General features: G+C 39.9%; 1 protein-coding gene across 3 annotated transcripts in view; it reads right to left on the bottom strand.

The window, feature by feature from the left end:
• Positions 1-27,535, bottom strand: part of TBCEL (tubulin folding cofactor E like) — a 63,680-nt gene extending 36,145 nt beyond the window's left edge. For all 3 annotated transcript variants that reach the window (XM_054587598.1, XM_054587606.1, XM_054587612.1), the window contains exons 1-5: positions 27,353-27,535; positions 12,637-12,778; positions 10,806-10,945; positions 4,126-4,307; positions 2,584-2,840 (exon numbers count right to left, since the gene is read on the bottom strand). In XM_054587598.1, the coding sequence (XP_054443573.1) occupies positions 2,584-2,840; positions 4,126-4,307; positions 10,806-10,945; positions 12,637-12,769 (712 nt within the window). In that variant the 5' untranslated portion in view covers positions 12,770-12,778; positions 27,353-27,535. The remainder of the gene's footprint in view (positions 1-2,583; positions 2,841-4,125; positions 4,308-10,805; positions 10,946-12,636; positions 12,779-27,352) is intronic.
• Positions 27,536-27,816: the final 281 nt, after the last annotated feature.

The following is a 27,816-nucleotide window of genomic DNA, read 5'->3' as shown; positions in this document are numbered from 1 at the left end:
TTCAATTAATAATATGCGACATGGTAAAATAATCATAACCTGGCTAGAGATCTGAATTTTTTTTTTTATCTAAAGAAAGAACAGAATACATTTAAACAGCATAAAAACTTTATGATCTCTTCTATTGCTGTGATCCCAGTGGTCAAGGAGAGAGACCTTTACTCTCCAACATACACTCCCCTACTAATTCTCCACCTAAGTGGCTTGTAAAGGGAGTAACTGGTGGTTTCAATAAGCAGGATGTATGTCATGATCACAGAAAATAAGTGATGTGATCAACCCTTTCATCAAATTACAGACTCATAGAACATAACTACCGATCAGAGTTGATACTGTCAGACTCAAATTTTTACCAAATTCTAAAATGGGGCAAAGTCAACAGAACCAGAAACTAAATATTATCTTTCATACCATCCTCATTTTGGAGGCAGGGAAAACAGATTCAAGACATTTACAACAAAAAACCTGAATGTTTAAGCAAAAAGAACATGCAACAAATTAAGTTCATTTAGTCCTAAAACAACACTCTTCCTATGGCTGCGGACAAATGTATCATGCAAGTCAATACTTGACACTGGTAGGAACAATATTCCTGCGATGACGATGCTGGTCAATCTCACGGCATGTTACATCCCTGTTGCAGAGTGCGGCCCCTTTCTAGTTTGAGCCGCCTTCAACAACGGCGAAGGCGGAGGAGCAATTTATGAGGACTCTGCCGTGTAACTAACCCAAATCACAACTGTCCCCATCCCTTCAGAAGGGCATCCCCACCTGGGAGGAAGAATAGAGTTAGCTCACGAGGTGTCGAGTTATGCAACAAATAGCTTCCTTATGCCAAATGCTAGTTTTTCAAATTCAGTTCCCATCCTTATAACCTCTACAGCAAATTCAATTGTTTTTTTCAGCCGTAGGTTAGTTATTTTTAGTTATGTAGTTGTTTTAAAAAAAAAAAGGCTGAAACACAATGTCAAGAGAATGAGAAGAAAAACCACACATTGGGAGAATGTGTGTGCTAAAGACACAACTGATGAAAGATTGTTATCCAAAAAACACAAAGAACTCTTTAAAACACCACAAAAAAAGAATGAACATCCTAATTAAACAATGGGCAAAAGACCTGAACAGACACCTCACTAAAGGAGATACATAGATGGCAAGTAAGTATATAAAGATACTCAGCGTGCTATGTCATGAGGGAATTGCAAATTAAATCAGCAATGAGATACCACTACATACCTATTAAAATTGCCAAAATCCAAAAGAATAACACCAAATGCTGACAAGGATGTGAAGCAACAGGACCTCTCATTCATTGATGGGGGGTGGGGGGTGAAAAAATGTTACAGCTACTTTGGAAGACAGTTTGGCAGTTTTTTACAAAACTACACATATTCTTACCATATGATCTAGCAATTACCTTCCTTGGTATTTACCCAAAGGAACTGAAACTATGTCTACACAAAAACCTGCACGTGGAGATTTACAGCAGCTTTATTCATAACTGCCAAAACTTGGAAACAACCAAGATGTCCTTCAGTTTGTGAGTGGATAAACTGCGGTCCATTCAGACAACGGACTAGCATGTGTTGAGCCTTAGAGAATCTAAGTGCTATAAAGAAATAAGCTATCAAGCCATGAAAACACATAAAAGAAACTTAAGTGTACATTATTAAGTGAAAGAAACTAATCTGAAAAGGCTACTGGGTGATTCCAACTACATGATAGCTGGAGAATGCAAAACTATGGAGACAGAAAAAGATCCCTGGTTGCCAGGGATTCGGGAGGAATATGCCGGTGGAGCACAGGGGGTTGCTGGAGCTGGGAAACTACTACATACCAGACTACAGTGGTAGACACGTGTCATTGTAAATTTTCCAAACCCTTAAAATGAACACCACCAAGAGTAGACCTTCATGTAAACTATGGACTTTGGGTGATGATGATGTGTCAAGGCAGGTTCAATTGTGACAAACGTATCGCTCTGGTGCTGCCACGTTGATGGTAGGGGAGGTGGTGCAGGCTTGGAGGCAGGGAGCGTGCGGGAACTTTCTGCTCAATTTTGCTGTGAATCTAAAACTTTTCTAAAAAATAAATTTTATTAATTTCTTTTAAAAAAAGGCTAAAAATATTCACTCCCATGATACACAGAAGTAGATGGCAACAAACTGGAAATCGATTATATGTAAGTACGGCAAAACAGAAAAGAGCATTTGGAATGCATAGCAGATTGGGATTCCCGAACCTAAATCCAGACAAAGTGGTCTAATTTGTAATTCCTTATATTCTTTTTTACTCTGCCTTTTACTATTCATTAATTTCACTTCTTTCATATACAATTTTATATAGATGAAATATATAAATTCGCCCCTTTACTATATAACATGTATATAGCTAATGTAATGCTATGCCACTTGATTTATGAAAATGAATGTTAAATCCAGATAATCAATAGGCAGCCGCATGTTGCTCTTGAAAATGCATCCTATAAGAAGGCAGACCTGACAAAGGAATATACTTTTCACTGTATTCATGCATAAGTGCATATCAATTTGCACGTAGAATGAGAACAAGCCTACACCTCACCTGACTTGTGGAGGCTGATGGATCGCAGATTAGGGAACAACCTGGCCAAAGAATCATCAGGCTCCTCAATAGCATTCAAGTGATTGTTGGCCAGGACGAGGGTATCTAGTGAAGGAAACATAACTCCTAACTTTCGTATTTCAGTCCAGTCTTGGAGGTTATTGTCTGTTATGTGCAGGAGCTTCAGAGAATGACAGCAAATAGAAGGACAAGACACTGTTTCATAGTCATTAAGGCACAGGAAGAGCTCCTCCAAACTGCAAAGAAAAAAAGGAAAGATTTCATTGCGTAAAGCAGTTCATTTTCTACTTTGCACCTACTTTCATTTATCCAAGAGATAAATAAGTGCCTACTACGTGTGAGTCTCTCCTAGGTATTGTAGAAAAAATATAAAAATGTCTTCCTGAAGCTTAAAATACAGCTGGGAATATAGCAGAGAAGATACAGCCCAGTACTACATTACTTTTGTGCTTAATTAAGCAGTACTAGCTGTAAGTACAACAGTGTTTCATATAGGAATGGAATTACAATTGCAGTTAGTATAATCAGGAAAGGATGCTTGACCTTGAAGAAGGGGCATAAGTTGAGAAGAGATGGAATAAAATTCCAGAAACAACAGGAAGAAATGTTTGGAATAAAACAGTAACTACTGTTTATTGAATTCCTACCATGTGTCAGGCCCTGTGCCAGGTGCTTTACACGCTGTACTTCTATCTCTGCAAGGTAGATATAGTTATGCCCATTTTATAAATAAGGAGATAGAGCTCAAAGGGGTTAATTAGCTTATCAAAGGTCATGTGACTAGGAAGTGGAACTGGGATCTCAAAGATCTATGCATGCGAGATGTTGCAGGCTGCAGGCTGCAGGCTGCAGGCTGCAGGCTGCGAGGAGACCCACCTGCTTAGAGAGATAGTGAGAAACTGAGATGGATTAAGGAGAGTGAGACCAAATTCTGCAAGGCTTTGAAAATGTTCGTATTTATACAGTCAAAGAAACTACAGCTTCATATATTTCTTTAAATTATTTCCTTTGAACATTTATGCATATTCAAAGATAGATACAAACAAGACATTTCTAAACTGAAAAAAGTATAATTTCTTGCTTAAGTTACTGAAAAGAACACCAGGTTCATTTCCAAATGAGGCCAGCTATGTACTTAATCATCTCAGTGTTAATATATTTTAGAGACACTGATGTTTTTTCCCCCTAAAGAAAAGGGTTGAGGCAAAATTCTGAAATCAGGTAATCCGAAGATTAGGAGGGAGAAAGGCTGGGTTGATCTAGAATGATATGTGCTTCTCAGGGATATTTTCTAGCCAAAGAATAACATATCCTATGTCATGGTGTTACTCAACACTGAACAAGCATTCCAATAAAAATGCTTCTAAGTTACAGTCACGCCCTCATTGTAATTACTTCATTTCTATAACCTTTCTCCATCATATCTGCAGCTCTAGTATTTCTGCGGGGGGAGAGCAGCAGTAACTCTATGTGCCAACACGGATGAGCACACAACCCCTCCATCACGCTCTCTGGGCTTACTCTGGTAACTCCTGCAGTATAGTGTGGACTGTCTCCCAGGAAGCTTTGCTGTTATTGAGGACAAGTTTGCGAACCCCAGAGAAGGACCCAGCACACGTTCTTTCTAAAACCGACAAATTCAGAGGGTTGGAACTCAGGTTTAGAAACTCCAACTGGGGAACATTTGACACAATTTTACTGACCTAGGGAGAAAAAAGAAAAGCATATCAGGCAGTAATCAGAGGCTGTTAATAGCAATCATGCTCACAAAAGCCTAAGTGAGGGGTCTGCAGGCAAAAGGCAGCCCACATTAGGGAGTCCTATTTAGTGATAGTGGCCACAGAGGGGCCTGAATAATTTCAACAAGTCTCGGCAAATAACTTAATCTTTCTCTATGAAATAATGTCATAACTGGAAAGTAATGGTACAAACAAGATTTCCCTTGTTGCCTTTGGCATGGTTTTTGATTCTGTTCTATGTGATATTCTCTCTGATAAATGGAGAAAAGAGAGTTTAGGTGACATTTTAGGCTACAAATTTTGAAAGAGCTGAGATTGGGTCATGTAATCCTCTTTGAATAGCTCCTTCCATCCTCATTACAACGTTAAAGCTAATTAAAACTTTACTGAAGGTCACAAAGTAACAATTCAGGTGTTCAAAACTGACTACATAACAGCCACAATCACTTAGAAAAGTTTCAGCTTTGGCTCGAAGATGTACTAAACTTTAAACTATATTGGCTAAAAATATTAAAGAGCATCCACTACTATCTAATAAAATATGATCATCAATTTAGTGGTTTAGCAAGGAATTTGGTAGAAAAAAACATTTTTTAAAAGGAACTAAGCATTATTGACCTTAGCTATTTGCTTTGGATAGTTCTAGTCTCCTTGACATCATTTCACTATATTCACAAAGCAACCTGCAAGATAACTAAAACTATTTTCATTTTAAAAAATAAAGACACTGAGTCAGAGATGTTAAATAATTAACATCTTATGTTAAATACAGTCTCAAGAGTCACGAAAGCCCAATCAAGAATTCAAAAATCAGAGCCATTGTTCTTCCCAACGTATAGCAGCCCCCAGCCCCGACCTGTAGCCTGACTTTCCACGGCTCCAGTCACCCACGGTCAATCCTAGTCTGGAACTACCAAACGGAAAATTCCACAAACAGAGCAGCCGTAAGTTTCAAACCAGGCACCCGGGAGTCCCGCTCGGTGCCGCTGCTGCCCACCCAGGACGGAACCACCCCTTTGCCCAGTGTGTCCATGCTGAACACACGCCCTGCCACCACCCATTCGCTCGTTACTTACTAACCACCTTGGTGATCAGGTCGGCGCTTAGAAGTAATCCTTCTGTTACTTAATAATAATGCCCAAAGCACAAGAGCAGTGATGCTGGCAATTTTGATATGATGAAGGGAAGCCATCAAGTGTGTGTATGTGCAGACAAGAAAACACGGTCTGCATGGGGTTGGAGACTATCAGTGGCTTCAGGCACCCCCGGGGGTCTGGAATGTGTACTCCATGGATAAAGGGGGATGACTGTGTCACACCAGTAAACTGTAACTGTCCCCAGAAAAAAACAAGAACAAAGCTGATAATATAAAATAAATACTAGAAGTTCAGCCAACGCATTAAACATTAATGTGGCAACTAAAAGTTATGAGAAAAGGAGCACAACAGAATAGTTTGCAATGGTTTTCAAGTTAGAAAACCTGTATTCGAACCAGGTTCCAACACTTTTGGTTGTGTGGTTTGACTACTTTCTTAACTTTCTCATATCTCAGTCTCCTCATTTGGAACACAGAGAAAATAGTACCCATCTATTTCACAGAATTGTTGGTAGAGTTAAGTGAGATATATGTGTAAAGCAGTTAACACAGTGCTTGGCTCATCTTTTAGAAACTTGTTTCCTTACCCATTCCCCAAAAGGATGTAAACTCCATGAAAGCCGGGATAGTACTCACTTAGCTCACTACTGCGTAGGGGCACTTAGTGTCTGTTGAATAAATTAAGAGTACAAAATCACTCAATAAACACAACTATTGCTAATAGGAGTTTAGTATGAGCCAGTACCTCAATCCTGGCTATATGTCATGTCATATTTATTGTATTTAAATGTCATATTTAAAATCAGGGGTACAAGTTCCAAAAATACTGATTTCCAGGATCTACTCTAAACGACTGACTCAGGAGCTACACATGTAGGGCGAGCTTCATGGCGACACTCGGATACCTGGTTCTTTTCAGAGCTCCACAGGCAACGTTAAAAAGGTGTTCAGTGTTGAGAACTATGGGTAGAAAGAAAAAGCAATCTGTACTTTATATCGGATTTGCTGTGTACTGTATAGTTCAGAAACTCTAAAATCAGTGAGAAGTAGATGAATTCCAAGAAGGTTCAGAGAAGTATGTCAGAGGGAATGGTCCTCACATATGTTATTTCATCCATTCTTCATGCAAACTCTTCAAGGTGAAACCATTTTTACCCTCACTTCACAAATGAAGAAACTGGCTATCTTTTAGGGAAAGTATACTAGGCTTCAGTTTACTGTGTAAGGGATTTACACGAGTCTGTACACTATTCTCCTGCTTCATCAAGCATTTGTGTGATACATGACTTGGATCTGCAGTTGGGTTTGTGGCCACACCACAGCTCAGGGGTCCACGCTGGGTGCACCCTCTACTGTATTCCACCATCTGAACACGAATGGTATGAAGGAATTTCATAAAGAAGGTGATAACCATCTATGTTTGTCTCTTGTAAGGGCAAAAAAAGATGAAGAAGAATCGTGCTTCAACTACAACATGTAGAATAACTGCTAATTATAGGTACAGCCTTAGTTAAATAAAAGATTATCCTTTACTAACACCCCCATATTTTATTTTTGTAATAAAGAGCAAAATACTCAAAAATCAATAATTTATGCTGGCCAGATAGCTCAACTGGTTAAAGCACAGTTCCAATATGCCAAAGTTGCAAGTTCGATCCCCAGTACAGGCACATACAAGGAGCCAACAATGAATGCTTAAGTAAGTGAAAACAACAAACTGATATTTCTTTCTCTCTCTCTCTCTCCCCTTCTCCTCCTTTTCCCCTCCAAAAAAATCAATAACTAAAATTTTTTTAAAAATTGGTAATTCAAGTGTTTTTGAAGCTATTTCTGGGAGAATTCCCAAAGCTAACAGATACTGATGTAATCTTTTTCATAGTCTTCATCTACACTACTGTCCAATGAGAATGAAGTTTTAGAATAATGACTTATTAGCCCTGGAATATTCCAAAAAGGAAAACTGGACATTGTCTAATAATTAAAGCAGGAAAAATAATACACGTTAGAAATAAATATTTTCTTTAAAAGGTGGAATTATAAAGAATTTTAGGGTAACCTTAAATTAATAAGATTCTGAAAAATATAATATTCATTATATAAGCAAATTTATTTATGACAGAAAAATGTCCTAATTGCAAAGACTGGCAAATAGTCAATAAGCTTCTAGGGCAATATGATTACTTTTCTTTTTTAAATTCTAAAAAACTAACAAACAAAAAAACCTCCTTTAGCTGGAGTGAGCTGAAGACCTTCATGGGCAGAGACCTGGAGATGAACTGAGATCTCCTTTTGAGTCCCCACGATTGTACGATTTCATAGAGGACCTGCTACTCTGGCTTCTAAACAGAAATAAATTATAGTTTGAAGAAAAATGGGAAAAGCACTGCAAGACAACAATCTGTAATTTATATCCAACTATTCTCTATCTCACTTTTGTAACTAATCCCTCCATCTTTCAGGTACTTGCTTTAATTTCTTTTATAAAATGGTTCCGATAAGAAAGGCAGAAAAAAAGGATATACCTTGGGAAAGATCAGACTGAAATCTAGTTAGACAAAAATTCAAGTCAAAAGCTGAAAAAAGGAATCTTTTTTTTTAAAATACAAAGATGACCAATTTTAGAAGGACAGAGACAAATCTTTGTTTTCCCCCAAAGTATTTTGCTTCCTACTCATATTTATCTTTGTCTCTGGACATACAGCAGCCAGCAGTTTCAACTACAACGGAAGTTCCTCATAGCATCAGTGATCACTCGAAACACTAAAAGAACAAATGATATGATTTTGTTCCACATCGCTATATCAAATACTGCCTGAATAAACTTAGTTAATAGACAGAGACAAATGATCCTTTTGGTAATCACATATATGGCTGCCATGGGGTTGAAATGTAATGTCTTAAAACTGTGACCTATGAGGCTTTTGTAACCTGGCAAAGGGTTTAATCAATCCTAAAAATCAATATTCTTTTGCCGTCAGTACTTCTAGCATCTATCTGTGTTCTGATATATATTCTAGAAGACTGGGACAAACTACATTTAAAGCTAAGGACAAAACATAAAGCAATGATGAAAACGAAAATAAACTGGAAAAGAGAAACCTGAAGGGCAGCAGCAACAAACATTGATCTGAAAACAAATTATAGAGCACATACATATAGGAACACACAGACTAAACAGAGCACAATTAAACGTGACCTTCTGGCTATATATGCCACTGTGGTCTGAAAAATAAGTGAAGATCCTTGTCTAAGCAGAGGAAAGGCTGAATTACTTGGTGTAAACTGTGTCCTGGTCCATAATGACATAAATTGTTCTTCTGAGGTAGCTATAGTAAGGCACATAACTGTTAAACTATTCCTGCCAGGAAGCAAAACTTACGTACATGGTCAAAACACCGGTCAAAGCACAAAGCACACCACCTTTGTATAATTTTATACTCCCAAAGAAACTAATTTAGGAAAATCAGCATGCAAACATAGGAGCTGAAGTGATTCAGAAGATTTGGTCTGACTTGTCACCATGCACATCAGAAAGGTCACCAGAGGCTCAGCAGTAGGATGACAGTGGAAACCGTGGGGGAAGAGGGTTGACAAGGAGTTTCTGCATCTGTGCAGTGTAGAGAGAGGCATGTCAATCATGCACCTCGAAGGACAAAAAAAGGAATTTGTTAAAGACATATCATAATTTACTAAAAAGTGAACTATACTAGTTGTTTAAATAAGTGTATCAATAAATACATGTACAAATAGGGGTGTCTTTTTTGTTGAACAGCCTAATGAATCTGCGCGCGCGCACACACACACACACACACAATTACATGTCACTTAGAAATCAAGTGACATGCCTCTCAAAGGATTCTGGTAAACATCTTAACAGAGACAGGAACTATAACTGGGAGCACAATTACCAGATTAAAAGACTATAAAATAAATAAATATATGAAAAGCTGAAGAAAACTAGGTACAGATAGATTTTTCTTAAAGAAGAAAGCTGTTTTAGAATTTGTATAACATTTACCATCTACAGAGTGTTGCAATGATTAATTTAATCTTACAGATGAGCAAACAAAGGCACTACTAAGTCGATTTCCTAAGATCACAAGAAGAGCTGAAGCAGTTGTTTTGATCAACCCTTAAGAGACAATCATTTATTCATTAATGAATTCAACAAACATTTGGGTGCCTAGTACACTGGTACTGACGATGAAAAGACAAAATCTCTACTCTGAATAAGCTCAGTCTAGTTGGAAAATGTCAAGTGCACAAGTGACTGCAGCCCACTGCGATGGCGCCTTTCACAGCAGCATGATGCGGGCACTGGGCGGTCTGGCTCCACACGAGTGACAGCGCGGAAAGTCTCACAGAGCAACAGCCGCCTGGGCCAAGTTTTGAAAGACACAGGAAGACGGCAATAGATTCAGAATGAATTAAAAGCAAAGAAGCTTCTTGTGTCCAGAGTTTATCGTGAGCTGTAAGAAAAAGCATGGACTCAAGATGAAGACAGAGCTCCCGGAACGGCAAAGGGCCCTGTGACTGGAGCCACACCTAGAGTTCAGCCTTCCGCTTCCGCGCAGTACAACACAGGTAAAGGACTTCAAACAGGAGGGTGTCAACCACATTCCATTTACTCACTTAGAGGGACAAGCTTAGAGGAAGCAAAATAAAACTGAGGCACTATAACCTATTAGCAAGCTTTCCAGGCAAGAAATAAGAGACTAAATTATGGCAGGAGAAGAAATCAAGTAGGAAAGGCTATTTTTTCCTTATTCTTAAGGATAACTCCTATTAGACAATGTTATAATCAGATAGGTAATAATATGTATAATAACATGAAAGAGTGTTATAATATTTTTATTTGTGTACTTGGTTTAGAGTTACTCTGACATCAAAAGACATCAGTTATGTTAAATCACCAGAGAGACAATAAAAAAAAGTTCTAAAATATTTGTAATAAATTTCAGTAAAGAGAATATTTTTAGAATTTTAGTTTCAACCTCAAGCAATTTTTATATAAATTTATAGTAATAAATGTTGAAGTAGTAGTAGAGAATAAGTATAGGATGTATAAACTAGTGAAAATAGTAGAAAATTTAATGCATTGCTAGCAGTCTAAACATCTGTAGGCTTACTAACCTTTTGATACCTGGAATAAAGTTCCTCAGTGCTTTTCACATTAATAAAAAGCAACTTAGCAAAAATCAAGTCAACTGAAAAATTACCATAAGAACAGCTGAAGCAGTTAGTTATCTTGAGACATACAGACAAGAGTCTCAAGTGAGAGGCGAATTCAGCAGAATACTTCACAACATAAACAATACAATGATTTTAGCTACATTTCATCGAAATGCAGCCCTATCAAACTTTACCTCATGCCAGTCTTCGAGTTTGTTGTCAGAAAGATCTAGTTCTGACACATGAGCACAGAAGGCGGCAATTTCCTTCTCATCTCCCGCACAGGTGATCCCGCAGCTGTTCAACACCAGGACGCTTGGGAGGTTGAGGCGGTCTGAATCACAGGAAACACAACACTTTCTGTGTCAACCTAATTCTTGTCTACACACGTTTGGCCCCAGGAATCAAAATCAAATTGTGGGAAAATGCACAAGGACCTAGAAAATACAGGCTATGAGGGGACCCAAGAGTTCTGAATTCTAAGTGGAGATAGTCAAATGTGAACCAGGAGATAGTCTGGTTCAAAAATGAACCAGGAGGAGATGGGAAGAACTGGACTGGAACCACCAAAAACGTGCTGGCGGCTTTACCTCCCACCGGGATTGTGTACGCTCTGTCCACGCTACCACCGTCATCTGAACACCAGGTTCACGTGACGCATGTCTGACTGCCGTTATCTTCTTGTTGGCCCTGATTCTTTCCTTTTTAAAAATTTAGTTCAAAAGTATCATTCTGGATAGCTCTTTTCTCTCTGTCTGGTATGTATTTTTACCTTTTACTGCCTTTCAAAATTATCTCAAACCATTGAAGATAGTCTCTGTTATACTATTTCTGTTCTACATGTGTCAATAAAATCACTTACCATCTCTAATAAAAAGGATAAACATGAGAATTCAATCATGCTTTCCCTATTTGGTAAAAAACAAGGACTCGCAAAGGTAATATTTATTAGTGCAGGCCTCAAATTACATGATTTTTTCAAACTTAGTACCTATCAGTATTGGTTTATTCAGAATGAGAATGGATCCTGAAAAACAATGACCAAGTAAGAAGCCCACTTCCTCCTGTCACTCGTTTCCATGGAGTGCTACGACAGCTGTACCAAGAAATAAAACGCTCAGTAATCTTCAGACATAGGAACTAAGACACTGCTCAATAATCATCTCCCATAATTATGAAGAACTTAATGGTAATTACAACATTACGCTAAAATGGCAAGCACAAAACACAACATGCACCCTTCTAGCTGTAGATCTCTGCTCACATGTATTCCCTTTTTTAGGAAGTCTTTATCTCCTCTCTAACCAGATTTTACATTCTTGAAGGGTTAGTTCAAGTCTCACAGCTTTGAACCCTTTTCTGATAATATTTATTAACTCTCTTCTAAACTTCTTTCCCAATCACTATGCCATTCATTTGGCTCAAAGTAAACTATCTGGTTTCGTATTTTTGTAAATGTGACTATCTTGTAGTCCAATTGGGCTGTTAGGCCATTGAGGGTACAGTACAGTTTTATAGTATCTTGCAGCCTACTATTTCCTTGAAAGAATATGTACTTGAAACATGATCACTCAAATTGTTCCTGCCCTACGAGTGCAGCTAAAATGCCTTTTGGCCATGCCCTCACCAGTGTGGCTCATTTGGCTGGACGTTGTCCTACAAAGTGAAAGGTCACTGGTTCAATTCCCAGTCAGGGCACATGCCTGGGCTGCAGGTTGGGTCCCAGGTCAGGGCCCTCTTACAAGAGGCAACTGATCAATGTTTTTCTCTCATATCAATGTATCTCTCCTTCTCCTTCCTCCTTTTTGCTCTCTCTAAAAATAAATAAATAAAATGCTTTTTGGCGAATCAGAAGCAAAACAGGTCCTTTCATGATTTTCAAAAAACTGAAATCATGGCAAGGGAGAAAGACCATTTGACTCCTAATTCAAAATAAAGAAAATCATTTGCAAAGAAGGCACTATTCTGGTTTAATGTCCTAAGTAAGCTCCAGCAAACAAATGCTGTAGGTCCCATCTTTCTTACCTTTCATAGGAGAGCCCTGAGGTGTAGCTGGGACGTGGACTCCCACGCCAGGACCACGGCGGTAAGGAAAATTTTCAGGACTATATTTTTCACATAACACTTGCATAAAACTCCTCCCACTAGGTTGCTCCATCTTCCTTTCCTGAAAATTATACAAGAAACCAAGAAGTCATCAAGATTATTTATTTTCCAATATAAGAAATATTTATTAAGAACCAATTATTGACCTGACTGGTGTGGCTCTGCGGATTGGGTAGAAGGGTTGCTGGTTTCATTTCCAGTAAGAGTACAGGCCTGGATTGCAGGCCAGGTCCCTAGTTGGGGACACGTGTGAGAGGCAACCGATGTCTCTCTCCCTCCCTTTCTCCCTTCCTTCCTCTCTCAAAAAATAAAGATCTTTTTTATTTATAATTTATTTAATTATCCAATTATTTATAAGGCGCTTGGCAAGGTATTACAGATACATAAGATATAGTCACCACAAGCGTTTACACTGTGGTGAGACCTTATGACTTCAGGGAGGCCATATGCCGACGAATGACAGCAGCACAGTCCAGCACATGGTAATTACAAGACAGATTAAAAGTGCTATGTGCTTTAGAAGAGGAGGCAGTCCCTTTCACCCCAGGGTCACAAGACGACTTCGGGCGGGTGCATGGGGTTCACGTGGTAACATGACAACAGGACTAAACGGAAAGGTACAGACTAAACATCAGACTAAAGAGATTGAACAAATCCTTTCATGTCTGTCCCTCAAAATACATTCTCCTCTTCTTCCACAGTGATTTAATTTTTACCTGTGTACATAGCTAGTTATATTTAGGAATGAGTATATGACTAAGTTCTAGTTGATGAGACAGAAAAAAATTATTCTATGGCCACTCTGGACACCATCCTTGAAAGAGAGCCAGAGTGTGCTCTTTGCCCGATTTGTTTATTTTTGCTTTTTTTGCTTTTAACCAAGACGACACATCAAAAAACAAAACAAAACAAAACAAAAAACACTGCTAAGACTGCTATGAATTTATTGCCCAAATTTTCTTCTACGAGTTTTATGGTTTCTGGTCTTAAATTTCAGTCTCCAATTGGTCTAGTTTCATTGTTTTGCATGTGTCCGGTTTTCCCAACACCATTTATTGAGGAGACTGCCTTTACCCTATTGATATTTGTGTCTCTTTTGTTGTAGATTAACTGACCATTTAGGCATGGGTTTATTTCTGGGCTCTCTATTCAGTTCCTTGATCTATGTGTCTGTTTTTGTGTCAGTAAAAATACCTGTCCACTTAATGAACCAAAGTTTTATCTGTACAATTTACCAAAGGTTAGATTATGGAATCCATTCCATAGTGATTCTATCACAAGTCGCCTTGAGAAGAGAGGGCTGCCCTCCATCAGGATCCTCACTAGTGAGCTGAGGGACAGGGCCTGCTTTAGTAGAAGACAGTTTGTCCTTTCTCTCCACACGGAGGGGGTAACTGTCTGCAGGTGTCCTCTATCCCAGCACTGTGTCAAAATTGAACTGCCGAGCATTGAACTGCCAAGCATTCGCCTGCCCTTCAGGAACTTCAGGTTGAAAGGCTCTTTTTTTAATGTATATCTATCACCACAAGCAACGGCAATGTGGAGCACATGCTGTGTCAGCACTATTACTCTCATTACAGACTGGTCTCAAGCAAATGCCAGGAAAATTTTTAGAAACGGTTTAACAAAAAGTCAAAGAAGCACATTGCTATTTTCCATGCAACTGGCAGTTCAAAAAGAATAAAGAGGGTGTGTGGGGGCTGCTGAACTGTCAGTGTCAAAACAATAGTCACCGAATTTAAACAGCATCTTCTAACTGGGAGCTTCAGAATCCCTTATATTTAAAGCTATGCAATTTGAGAGCAATACTCTTATATACAACTTATGATGGAGACAACCAAGGGATGGTAAAATAGTCCTAGTGAGCAAGGAAACAGGGAACATAAAAAGTTACTCCTTGTGGCCACAGGCATTAGCAACTCTTCCAGATAGTCTGGGGCTTTTTTCTTTTCCCCCTCCCCACCCACCAAAGACTTAAAAGCAATGCCAGGCGCCTTCACTGGTCATTTTCCAGGATAGGCTGCTGAAAAAGCTTTCCAGGAATGTAGATAGTGTACACATTAATACATGAGTTTTGAATTAGAACATTAAGATTGCAAAATGAATCAGTAACAAATCTACTCAACATCTGCTGAGACAGTTTGAGAAGGAACAGCAGGTGGGAAAGGAAAATGGAAAACCAAACAGATTGAAAAGTGAGGAAATAGAGGATGGAAAAAAGATCTTTAAGTGGAGCCTTTGAAAAGGTTTTTTGGGGGTAGGAGGGTAATCTATGACTTTCTGGAGAAAAAAAAAAGTGTCAAATTACATCTGACTACCTCTACAATTGGCACAGTGCTAATGCATTTGTAAAACTGTTCTAAATTGCTTAAAGTCAGGGAGCCAGGAATCTTGGGTGATGTCGCTTGGTTCCATTATCAAGTTGTGGAGTGCGCCTGTGAAAATTTCAAATCCTTTGTGTTTCAAATCCTAACTACACTATGTTCTTGTAAAGTGCTTGGAGAAAGTCAGGATAAAGTGCAGGTTGGATAAGGTGGTAGGATACTTTTGCCCAATAGATTAATATCCGAACAGAATATCCAGTCACCTAAGTACCCTTCAGCTGCTATCAGACAATTTGTACTTTTTGTCCCCAAAGGGCTAGGTAAAAATTAGTATGAAACTCAATGCAACTGAAAATAGAAAATAGGCCAGTCTGACCACTAGCACAAAATGTATCCTTATGCTGGTATAAAAGGTCAGTGTGTACCTCACACCCCCACAAACTTTATAGTAGAGTACCATACTTGACAATGTGTGAATACTACAAGCCTCAGTCATGAGTTCCAAAAAATACAGATAATACCCCACAGACTCCAGAAACCTACCTTTTAAATCTTACGGGAACAGTTTATCTGGTTATATACGCATACACTACGTCCAGGAGAATACAGACAGCAGCGAAAGCTGTGCCTGCAGTTGACCCAGAGAGAGAAGTAAGGAGCAGGGTGGAAAGGAGACTTGCTTTTTTGCTGTTCACCCGCCTGACCCACCTGAAGCCAGCAGACGCATGCATCATTGTTTTCTCCTAATTATCTTTTCAAAATATAAAACATTTTTCAGTGATATGTCTGGAAATGATCTACAAATGTGTCAAAGTATTTTTAAATGCCTCATTCTTTGCAATTATTTATGGAAAAAATGCCAAATGTTCAGGCATGTGACATGGACCCATTTATATACAATTACCCAATCTCATCTATTCATCAGACAAGGGCAGAAAAAACTACACTTGTGAAGCCATCTGCCGATATTTTTCTACCTTATATTTGAAAACAAAACTTAAGTTAAACACTTTGGATAAAGACACTACCATTTCACCGGTAGGTTCCTTTGCTCAGATGACATTTCATGCTAGTCATTTTCCTCCATGTAGGGGCCTATTTCCTTTACAAGACAATCTAAGAATAAAAACCTCTTTACCACTTGTTTAATAAAAATGAAGAGGGAAACCTATTTAGCTAATTCTGCCATCTCTTTTTTGCACCTTATCAATTAGGCTTATTTTCCCACTTGCGTACTCATAAAATGAATGTCCTCATGGGGTTCACAGCCTCAGTAGTTCTGTTCCCAACACAGAACACCTGTGCCAAACATTGTGCTGCGCACTGAACAAGTGCGAATGAGCAAAACCCAAATTCTGCCCGAAGGATATCGGCAATCTAGAAGGAAATACATGGAAATACCACCTACCTGAAATAAACCACACAGAAATAGTGAATTCAAACTTGACTTTGGAAATAGGATGAAGGAAGTAGGTGAAACTGGGGCCATTCTGAAAGGTGATGATCAGGCTAACGGTGCAGAGAGCATTTCAGGCCCCGGAAAGGACGGAACGGGAAGAGGCACAAGGCACCTGAAACACTAGCTACTGAGCAATGTTGCTACAATACAAATTACTTGTTGGGGGACCAGAAGTGGCAGGATATTGGACTGTAGGGTGGTCGGTAGAGTCAGCTTATGATTGACCTTGCTCAGGTTCAACTTATCCTATGGAGGTAAGAGTAAGACAAATTTTGATAGATCACTGTGAACAGTGTGCCAGGAGGGGAGTTACCAATCTTTATGTAGAACATCAAGAAGTCAAAAATCTTGAGAGTTTTAAAACTCCTGGGCAATTAGTAGTTTGTTCACCTTCGGGTAGTACAGACAAGTGAGTGGAAACCATATACAAAACTAGGGAAATAAGTGAAGGCAGTGAGTACAGACCAGGCCTCTGAGAAACTTAGATGAAAGCAGAGGAAGAGAGGGGACAGTTGATGAATAAAAACCAATTGTTTAGAGAGAGAGTTTTTTATAGCCTGTTCTTTTTTTTAAAAGATAAAAGAGAAATTTATAGGCTGAGGTTTTTTTGCGGGGGGGAAGGGAGGGGAGTGAAGGAGGTCAGCAGTAACAAAACAAGCCGGGGCGGAGGGGGAGGACTTCCCAGAGACTATACTGTCAGACAATCTTTTAAGATTATTAGCTTTCTCAATTTTTGCAAGTATTTTTTATTTTTTTTTAAGACTATTTAACTCTTGCTTTGTGAACTCTTAACCCCACCCAGGAAATCTTCCTTTTTTGAGAAATTCCCACTGCACCCAGCACTGCCAGATTCTTGGACATTATTTTAGGTAGCTGGGCTTTTGTTTATTTTTTTCCAAATCTCTCTGATCCTCAGCATAAGTGTACCCCAATAACACATAGTTACTCTAGGAAAATATATGTGTTATATATTTTTCCCTCAGAGATTAAATTAATGAATTAATAAAGGTCTATTAATAAGTTTTTTTCTAAATAACTTCTTTAAAAATACAAGTGATATACATTCTGAATATTTAAAACGTTCAGTTGAAAATAAGTAAAACACCTATAACACCACACAGTTTCCATGTAGATGTACTTTCCCTTTTTATTAGCTAAGTGAAGCATGTAAATAAGTGTTACCAAAACACTTTCTTATCTGAAACATATTGAGAGCCATAGCCAAAACCGGAAGCCTTTGGTCAACAGACTTAGCAATTAGATTAAGCCTGAGGATGCATCTTATGCTGCATCCTTTTCCAAACCATTGCAGATATGTATATATGTAGATACATATTTTTTACACAAAGATGAAATTATTTTATATATAGTTTTGTAAACTGCCTTTTCACTGAATAGCTCATGAAAACTTTATCAATAAACATGTATCTATATGATCATTTTTAAGCTTTGTAGAGTATTTCATTAACAAGCTTTCGCAGCTCAAGTCATAAATGACAGCTCTCTCTCCTATAAAAACTTTTGAGGCACATTGTCCAAGTCCATATCATTAGGCTAGACAGCCTCACTTCTAATTTTATTTATCATAAGGTATGTAAACCTGCAATTCTACCTCAATTATCTCCCCAAGCATTATGTAATATACTTAAGCAGATGTCTTCTTGGGATGAAAAGGAAAATAAACTAACCATAACAAACTTTCAGAACTAGTCTATAGAATTACAGTTTATCAATTCACAAATTTACTCTATGCGCTCCAAGTGCAAAACTTGAGTGTAGCTGATAAATCCATTATCATGACACACCATACACCTATGATTTCATAGCCTACTATGAACCACCCTATTTTTCAAAGTCTCTTCCTCAACTGTATACTTCTAAACTATATTTAAATACAATAATGTGGCACATCAACTTTTCACGATAGAAGATTTTTAAAAATTCAACATTGCCAAATGAAATGTGAATTCAGACTCCTGTTTAGTCCTTGAATCCTGCTGTTCATAAGGCACGGCCACCACCCTCGCCCCTTGCACAGCACGCTGCTTCCCCCTAAGAGCACCCCAGAGAGTAAAATATCTAACTCAAACCCTTTATTCCACAGATATCTAAATCTGTGACTCAGTTACCAGTGAGGACAGCCTCAGAGCTATATATATCTTCTGCTAAACAACTATAATGCATACAAGGCACATTTAATTTGAAAAAAAGAGATACGGTTTTCTCATCTGCAATTGCACTTTAGCAAATACGACTAATCTGCTTGCTTGTAGTCCACTCTATGTAAATAGAGCACTTGGAATTTCTGTTCCAAATGCACTAACCTAAGAATTTTAAGATTCTGATGAGAAAGTATTTGAGAGGACACAAAAATGAAGAAAATACTGTTATTTAGATTGAAGTACCTTTGGGTGAAAATATTTCTAAGCACTTCTTTCTTGATTTCCATAAGTTGTTAGTGTCCAGAAATGCTGGCTTAAACCAACTGTCTATATCCCTACTAAATCAGGCATTCTAAAATATAGAAAGACATTTTCCATAAACTTTCAGCAAGAACAACAAAAAACGTTTAACATTTGCTGTACTCTTTAATTCAACAGCATCCAAGGATGAGTCCCACCCTTACCCCACCTCCGAGCTCCTTCACAAATCCCCATATCCCCCCTGCCTACGGGCCCAGATTCAAGATGGGAAAATCGCGGTTGGTTGCACTTACTCAAAATTCAGGAGGAGATATATTTACTCTCAAACTGATGCTCCCCGAAAGCCAAGTGCCCCAACACTGAGTTTAATAGTCATTTTCCACAGCCACCCTCTGAAACAGACCAAGGGTCACTTATCTCTATTTACAGGACTTGACACCAAGGTGACCTGCTCAGGCTTCTGTGGCCCAGCCAGCCTGTGAGATCACACTTTCTGCATCCCTAATCTACTGAGCCTTGCTGTCTCTACTGAAAAGAACTACTTCATGTCAACAGTATATTTCACACAAACAAATCTAGAAATACAACTTATTAAAATACATGTAAACCAGTACACCCAAAATACCTCATTAACTACATCAAAATAATTGAACCACAAAACTAACAGCAATACAGAATGGTTTAGTCACCAAGGGGAAAAAAATATTCTCAACTTCTCTTTCCTGCCAAAAAAGCAATGAATATTAGTTTCTTGAATGTATTAGTTTTCCTCAGGAAAAAAAAATGTATGTGCACCAGTGAATACACAAATTTAAGGTCTCAAGACAATGAATATCAATCTGGGAAAAATGAAAGTTAATCCTTACCTCACAACTTAGGAAAACTCAAACCCGGATAAAATGTCAAAGGCAAACGTTATCCTTATGAGAAGAAAATAGTTATATTTTTCTAATAAAAGAGGAGCTTTAAAATCTTGATGTAGAAAAATATTTCAAAAAAGAAAAAGAAAAATACTTCATAAACAAAATATGAGGAACCCACAAAAGAAAGGTTGACCAGTAAAATGAAAAACTTTAGATCATGAAAAAGACATTAAACACTTACAAAGACAACTGAAAAAAAGATACCCACAACATATGTAACTAATATAAAGAACTCCTGAAAACAGTAAGAAAAAGGCAACAGCCCAATAGAAAAACGGACAAAACACATCAACTATAAAACAGAAGATAAAATTTGAATGATTAATAAAAATGTGTAAAATATGCTCAAATTTAATAATATTCAGGAACAAAAAATTTAAATCTCAATGAAATACCATTTTATTTAAATTAGCAAGATTTAAAAACTGATAATACCAAGTGTTGGAAAAAATGTGGAAGAATAGGAATTCTTCCATTGCTGGTCGGAGTACAAACACGTGGGTACAAATGAACGCAAACATCTCGCAAGACTATTCATCACTGTCCAGTGATGTCAAAGACATGCAGACCCTGTGACGCAGCAACCCTACTTCTCCGTGGAAACTCTACAGAAGCTTGTTTGGGTTCACCAGGAGTGAAAGCAAAAAGGGTCCACAGAGCAGGCTTGAAATTACAAAAATCCCGGTAGGAAAAATAAAGGCCGTTATAGTCATAAAATGAATAGTTACACAGCAATGGAAATTAACAACTGTTAGTTTCCTTTGACTGCTTCCTCATCAACAATGGCTTTAAAAAACAATGCTGAATGAATAACTAATTGCAAGAATATAAACAATTCCTTATAAAAATTCAAACCCATAGAAAGTCAATGACTGTTTAGAGTCACATCTGTATGTGGTAAAAACTGTAAGGAAAAGTCAGAGACTAAATAATGAATGCAAAATTCAGAACTGTGGTATCCTTGGAGGGTGGGGATGTGTAATCAGGGAGATACACAAGGGACAGAAACAACTCTTAATTCCTTCCTCAAAGCGCCTCCTCCCCCACCAGTCCCACTTCCAGAGTCACATTGGACTTCTGACTTCCTCCCACACCCCCATGTAAACCACCAGCAAGTCTGGTCAACAGCGCCCCTAAAGCATCCCAGTTCTTTCCGTCTCCGGCTGCTTTCTCTGGCTCCAGCCTACATCAGCCTCTCACCAGGACAGGCGCAATCCTTTCTCCCTGCTTTCTCGTGGCTGCGCAATTCATTCCCCACCAAGCAGCCAAGCGATCTTTTCAAAATGTAACTGTTAAACTCTTCCAATGGCTTCCCTTCACACTTGCAATAAAATGCACTCTCTATATCGTAGCCTTGAGGTCTTCATTTGTACCCACGTGTTTGTACTCCGACCAGCAATGGAAGAATTCCTATTCTTCCACATTTTTTCCAACACTTGGTATTATCAGTTTTTAAATCTTGCTAATTTAAATAAAATGGTATTTCATTGAGATTTAAATTTTTTGTTCTTGAATATTATTAAATTTGAGCATATTTTACACATTTTTATTAATCATTCAAATTTTATCTTCTGTTATATAGTTGTTGATGGGTTTTGTCTGTTTTTCTATTGGGCTGTTTGCCTTTTTCTTATTGTTTTCAGTTCTCTATATTAGTTACATACGTTGTGGGTATCTTTTTTTCCAGTTGTCTTTGTAAGTGTTTAATGCCTTTTTCATGATCCAAAGTCTTCACCTCTCTAACCTTACTTACCTCCTCCACCCTTTTCCTAGCCCTTAGGTTTCAGCCTGCCCCGCTTTCTCCTGCTCACACCCGCCTGCCGAGGCCCCCTCAGTGCCTTCCTAGGAATGCCCTTCCCCAGCCCTTGCCTTAGTTGGCTTCCCCTCAGCCTCTAAGCCTCAAATCAATTTAAACACAAACGTCACCTCCTCAGTGAGGCTGCCTCTGATGACCCCATCCGAGTCCAAAAGAGCGCCACTGCTACCGTCAGTCACTCATCACTTCACCTTCTTTCGCTTTTTACAGCACTTATCCCAACCGCTTAGTTTAGTGCTGGGTTTCGGTCCCGCTCCCCCAGCACCGAGTCCCCAAAGGCAGGAACGCATCAGTCCGGTCCAGTGTTATATGGAGCAGTGTCTGGTACTTTGCAATAAATACTTGTTGGGTGAATGAAAAAGCAGATTTTACTTTGAATAAAAATGAGTATCTTCTGGCAGTGAAATGAAAATCAAGTATACCAATCAGGAGTATGACAGAAAGGAAAGGGAAATTTTGAAAGCCACTGAGAAAGCATTCACCTAGTAAGAATTTTAGTTTAAATAATCTTTGTCTCCAAAGAACTAGTCATAGGTCCCACTCCTAAGGACCATCTGTGAATGACTAGTCAGGTTCACACAGGCACACAACCCGGATGCCGAGTGTGGCATCCGCTCACACAGCCCGTGTCCAGATGAGCGCTGTTATCAAGAGAAGGGGCTTCAGTTTGGCCTGAGTTCAGTTTTGAATCTACACTGAAATCTGAACAATAACGTTACTTACCTCTCTATGCCTGTAAAATGGAGCTATTAATAGCTATTTCATAGTCACTGTGAAAAATACAGTTTTCAAAACACCTAGTTGTACCTGGCATGTAGTAGATAGAAAATAAAATGTAGTTATGATGAAAATTGAGAATAGGAAAATCCAGAAAAATGGAAAAACTCAAAGAGTCAAATAATCACTAAACATTGTCTGCCTGAAACAGAGGTAGACAATGTCCTGGGAACCGCCCTGCCTGGCGCGGCTCAGTTGGTTGGAGTCTCCGGTAAACCCGAAAGATCACGGGTTCGATTCCCTGCTGGGGCCCAGGCTGCATTCTGTCCCTGGTCAGGGCACATGTGGGACGCAACCCACAGGAGTTTCTCTCTCACACTGATGTTCCCCTCCCTCCCTTACCCTTTCTTTAAAAATCAACGGGCATGTCCTCAGGTGAGGACAGAGAGAAAGCACTGGGAACATGCACCAGAATTAGATCCTCTTCCTCTAAAAAAAAAAGACAAATGTACCCAAAGGAATACAAAATAATGTACAAAGCACTCTGAGAAACACCAAGGGCTTTTGACTGTCCTCAATAAGGACGTCGGCCACACATAAAGCTGAGCCTTAAAAGAGAGCCACAGGATTCCTTAGATAAAAATACAGTGCGTGTAAGGGCCCAGACATGTCTAAGTGGGAAACGCAGCGTTGCTACCACAGTGTGCACGGGGAGAGGGCTGAGGATGAGGACGGCCTGGCGGACCAGGTGGGGGAGGGGCCCTCCGTTTGTTTAAGGTTGCACTTTGCTCTTCGGGCAGCCGGGAGGTGAGGGGAACAAAATTTAACATGCTAATTTAATAACACAATTTTAAAGCAAAACACCTTTATGACTTTAAATAGCATTATAGGTCCAGGATCTGTTAACCATGAACAATTAACAATGATTGGCTTGGAACCTGTGCTCACCTTTCATTCCTTCAGTAACCCTTGTCATGCTGATTCTCCTTTTGACAGCAGCAGATAAGATCTTTTGAGTTCACTATGTGCCTTGTGCTATGTTGTTTTACATATGCTCTCTCACTCAATTATTACAACACTCTTATGAGGGGCACTATTGTTAATCCCATTTAACAGAATGGAAACCTAAAGCAGAAATGTTGTACTCAGATGGCTAGTGAGTGAAAGACAGAATTCAAATATAGGCTGCCTGACTCCAAAGCCCTCCGTTTAAACCAACCCACTGATTGCTCAGTTCATTTGCATCACTTGCACTAAATTATATGTACGTACCTACTGTAACTTAAGGCATCATTCTAGGTCAGTGATTCTCAAATTTTACTGCACAAAAGAATCAAGCTTTTGACTCAGTCAATCAGTCTAGGGTAGAATTTTCAAAGATCTATAATTTTAACCATAAATCCACTTAATTCTGAGTCACTTGGTCTGATAAACCCTGTGCTATGGGTCCTAGGGATTTAAGGTTATTTGAGCTCCCCATCTTCTGTGAGTTTACGATCTAAAAGAGGTAAAAACAAGACAAAGCAATTCTGAAATCACAACACAGACAATACAGAAAAGAAAGGGTTCAGGAGGAAGAGTCATCCACAATGAAATGAAGATGAATAGGACTTCCAGAGGAGAGGAAACAGGTTCCATGCAGACTTTCAGGACTAATGTTACATACAAAAGAAGGTATGGTAAGTAGACCACTGGGCAGGAACAGAGGACCTGCACTTATGAATGGAAAAATGTCAGGAAAAAAGTAGAGGCTGTGGGATGCCCTCAATGTCAACCTGTATCCAGGGGTGTCCAACCACGGCCCACAGGCTGCATGTGGCCCAGGATGGCTAGGAATGTGGCCCAACACAAAATTGTAAATTTACTGAAAACATTGTGAGATTTTTTTGTTTTTGTTAGTGCTTGTGTATTTAATGTATGGCTCAAGACAACTCTTCTTCCAGTGTGGCCCAGAGACAGGAAAGGCTGGACACCCCTGCTACAGGATGGGCTTTATCTGCGCTAGCAATGCGAAGCTCCTCCTTGGTTTGGGGAAGGAATAATAAATGACAACATTCTTTGCAGCCTTGCAAGATTATGCAGAACTAGAATAACAATGGGAATAGTTAGCCTCTTAGCATTCTAACCTCAAAGAAAAAGGAGTCAGAACAGGGTGGTGAAAAAGTTGAAAAAGGGAGGAATGGTAGACTAATTGCCTGTGGGGCAAAGGCAACAATCACACCTAAATGATTTTTTTCGCCCCTTAAATCCAACTTATATCACTGGAAGCTTCATGTTACTTTTTAAGAACTTCTTCTTATACAGCTAATTAGGCCCAAAATAAGTAAAATTCACTTATTTAAAACATAGCCTATGACTGACTAAAAGGTCAGTAAATAGGCTTCGGAGTATCCAAAATACACGTCCCATAGTTCAGAAACTAAAAAAACAAAAAAGTAATTTATGAATTATACATTTACACATATTATATAAATAACATATCAATGAAAGAACATTATTCAGAGCTACACAATCTCATTTTACACAAAGTTCTAATAAATGCAAGCATCTAATTTCCAAACTCACAGCAGTCTGGAAGCAAAAATTAGAAGGGGAAAATACCCTGCTACAGGTGGACATATTTAAGAGTCTGAGGTTCAAAAGAAATGAAAACTATAAAAAAGCAAACACAATCACTCAGGGTAAAATCTTCACAACTGTTTATTGATAGGTACACGAGTCCCAGAAAAACACATTGATGAGAATCTTGCTTAATGTTTCAAATACCTACCACATACACACAAACTTTTAAACATTCTTTAAAGCTAAATATTTTTAAACAACTATTTACCTGATCAAAAGGTAATTTAAAGGATGGCTGATACATACCAACATAGCCCTCTCATCAATAACCAAGACAGAATCCATATAAATAGTTAATGATAGGACAGATATTTCACAACACACAAAGTTTAAAGACGGTAAAAGTGCTTCCCTAAGGCACCTAATCAAGAATGCGGCCACACTGATGAAGTTTAATTTGAGCCACTCTTCCCTGAGGCTGTGCCTTCGAATTCCATGTTCTAAATAATATGAAGGCATCCTCAACAAAAAATAACACTATTAAACTGGTCTTAAATGTATGCCCTATAAATTTACCTACTGAAATCACATTAACAACATTTGACATTCAACATCCCATTCCAACAGACTGTGTGACAACTTTTAAAAGGACTTTAAACATAGTAACACATATAGGCCTCTCACTGGGTTCACCAACACTCTTTAATGTTTATTACAATACTATTCACATAAGGACTTCAATTATTTTATAAACAGATGAAAACAGTATTTTTGTGGGGGGGGATGTTAACTGATTCAAAGTTATACTTAAGTTTATGATTAAGTTTAAAATATATACCAAAGCCACATACCTTTAATCATGTAGATGTATACCACATATTAATTATTGGAGTAAGAACAGTTTAGGTTTCAGCTTGACACCTTTTTTAATAGCAGAAAAGCAAATCAGTGTATATTTACAACACTATAACATTAAAATAAAATTACCTTAATTACGTTGCAGGGATAAATCAACTAAATGGAACTAGACCTCTGGTATTTTTCAGACACAGTAAAGGATAGAGAAAATTAGGGACCATGCTTATTTCAAAAAATCTCATCAAATGATCAAGCAAATGAAGATATCAAAGGTTAGGATTAAGGTGCGAAACACCAAATAGGCTGCATTATAAATATTTAAACAAATGGAGCAGTCAGTTGCACCTGGTTGCCCCCCCCCCCCCCCCCCCCGCTCCATACCATCCTTGTCCTTGGCATCATCCTTGTTATCCAGAAGCAGACAATATAAGGACTCTAACTGAAGACAAAGAAATGTGCCTTGGAGATAGTATAGTATTTTTCAAACTGCAGTTTCTGGCCCATAAATCAATGTTATAGATTTAGTCATTATTTTTTAATGAAAGAGAATCGGATGTAATAGAAATTGTTAAGACTGCATCACGAGTCATACGGGTCAATATAAAAATGTGCTTTTCACTTTGGAGCATGATTTCAAAAAATGAAGTTTGCAACCTCCTACTCTAGAGATCTAGGTCCACCGGGTCCGGACCCAGAGGCGGAACGTTCTCAAGGGCCCCCGGCGCGCGCACACACTCGCCGCCCCACAGACGGGCTCCGCGGGCCCAGCGGCCCTGCCCCCGCTACACCTGTCTTTGCGCTAGAGCGGCTCACTTCCCGCGCGGCCTCAGACGGCGCCTACAGCCTTCCGGGCAGAACTCCGCCTTCCTCCACCGACCGTAAACAGTGCAACGTGCAGTCGGCTTCCCTCGACTGCAGCCGCCAGCGTCACTGCGTCGCAAGAGAAGGCAGCGTTAAACCTTCCCGCTTCGCTGGCCCCGGGGGTCCCTCCACGGCGAGTCTCAGAGCGCTGAGCCCGGGACAGGGCGCCCCTCCCAGGCCCCGTCGCGCGCCAGCTCCTCCTTCTCGGCGTCCCCCAGCTCTGGGGCGACGCGGTTCTCCCAAAGCCTTTAAACTAAGCCGCTCCATCCTTTCTTCAGCCCCGGGAACAGCAGGCCTAACGTCCCCAGAGCCCGGGTTTACCCGCCCGCGGAACCTCCCAAGGGAATGTCCTTCACTTTTTTTTCCTTTTGATTCAGTGGCTCAGAGACAAGTTTCTCATTTACAACCCCAGCTGCCCCAGACTCCTCTGCCTCTTCTGCCAGCCAGGAGGCCGCTTCCGACCCCGCGCGGCCTTGGGCTCAGGGAGGCGCCGAGCTCCCCTCGAACTCACACCGCCTATCCACGCGCCCCTATCCTGGCGGTCCCTCTCCCAGCCCCGGGCAGGGGGCCCGTCCGTCCCCGCCTCCGAGCCAGGCTTCGCCCCGCTCCCAGGTCCCCGTGGTGGCTCACACTGCGCCCTCCGCCCCCAGGCGGCCTCCGCTCCTCGGCTCCGAGAGCCCGGCCCCACTCACCCCGCAGCCCGGGAGGCGGGGCTCCGCGGCGGCTCCCTGAGCTGCGCCTGCCGCCCCCCTCCCGGCAGCGCCACGGCAGCCGCTCGGCCTCGGCGCGGTCCCGGCCACCCCCGGCCCGCGCCGCTTCACCTCGTTCCCAACTCAGGCCGCAAACCAGTGTCCTGCATTGACCCGGAAGCAGCTGTCAAGGCCCAACAACAACACGTGACCCTGTCGCACGTTCACGTCCGCTGCGTGAAGCGGAGGGGGCGGAGGAGCTGGTTGCCATGGCGCCCGAAGAGCTCTACCGCCTGGCTGTTACTAGAAAGATACCTGGTGTGCTCATTCTGTGGCACATCATGAGGGGACACCTAGGTGCATCTTGAGGAGCCACTTAGGTACATTCTGAGGGGACACCTGGGTGCATCTTGAAGGGACACCTAGACGTAAAAGAGGTGCATAGACTGCGTCACTTCAGAGGGAAC

This window comes from Pteronotus mesoamericanus, unplaced genomic scaffold (genome assembly GCF_021234165.1).
Source record: "Pteronotus mesoamericanus isolate MK-2021 breed Mesoamerican mustached bat unplaced genomic scaffold, CSHL_Meso_final contig_123, whole genome shotgun sequence".
NCBI lineage: Eukaryota > Metazoa > Chordata > Mammalia > Chiroptera > Mormoopidae > Pteronotus > Pteronotus mesoamericanus.
Note: the sequence above shows the minus strand (reverse complement) of the source record. Positions and strands in the feature narration are given on the sequence as shown.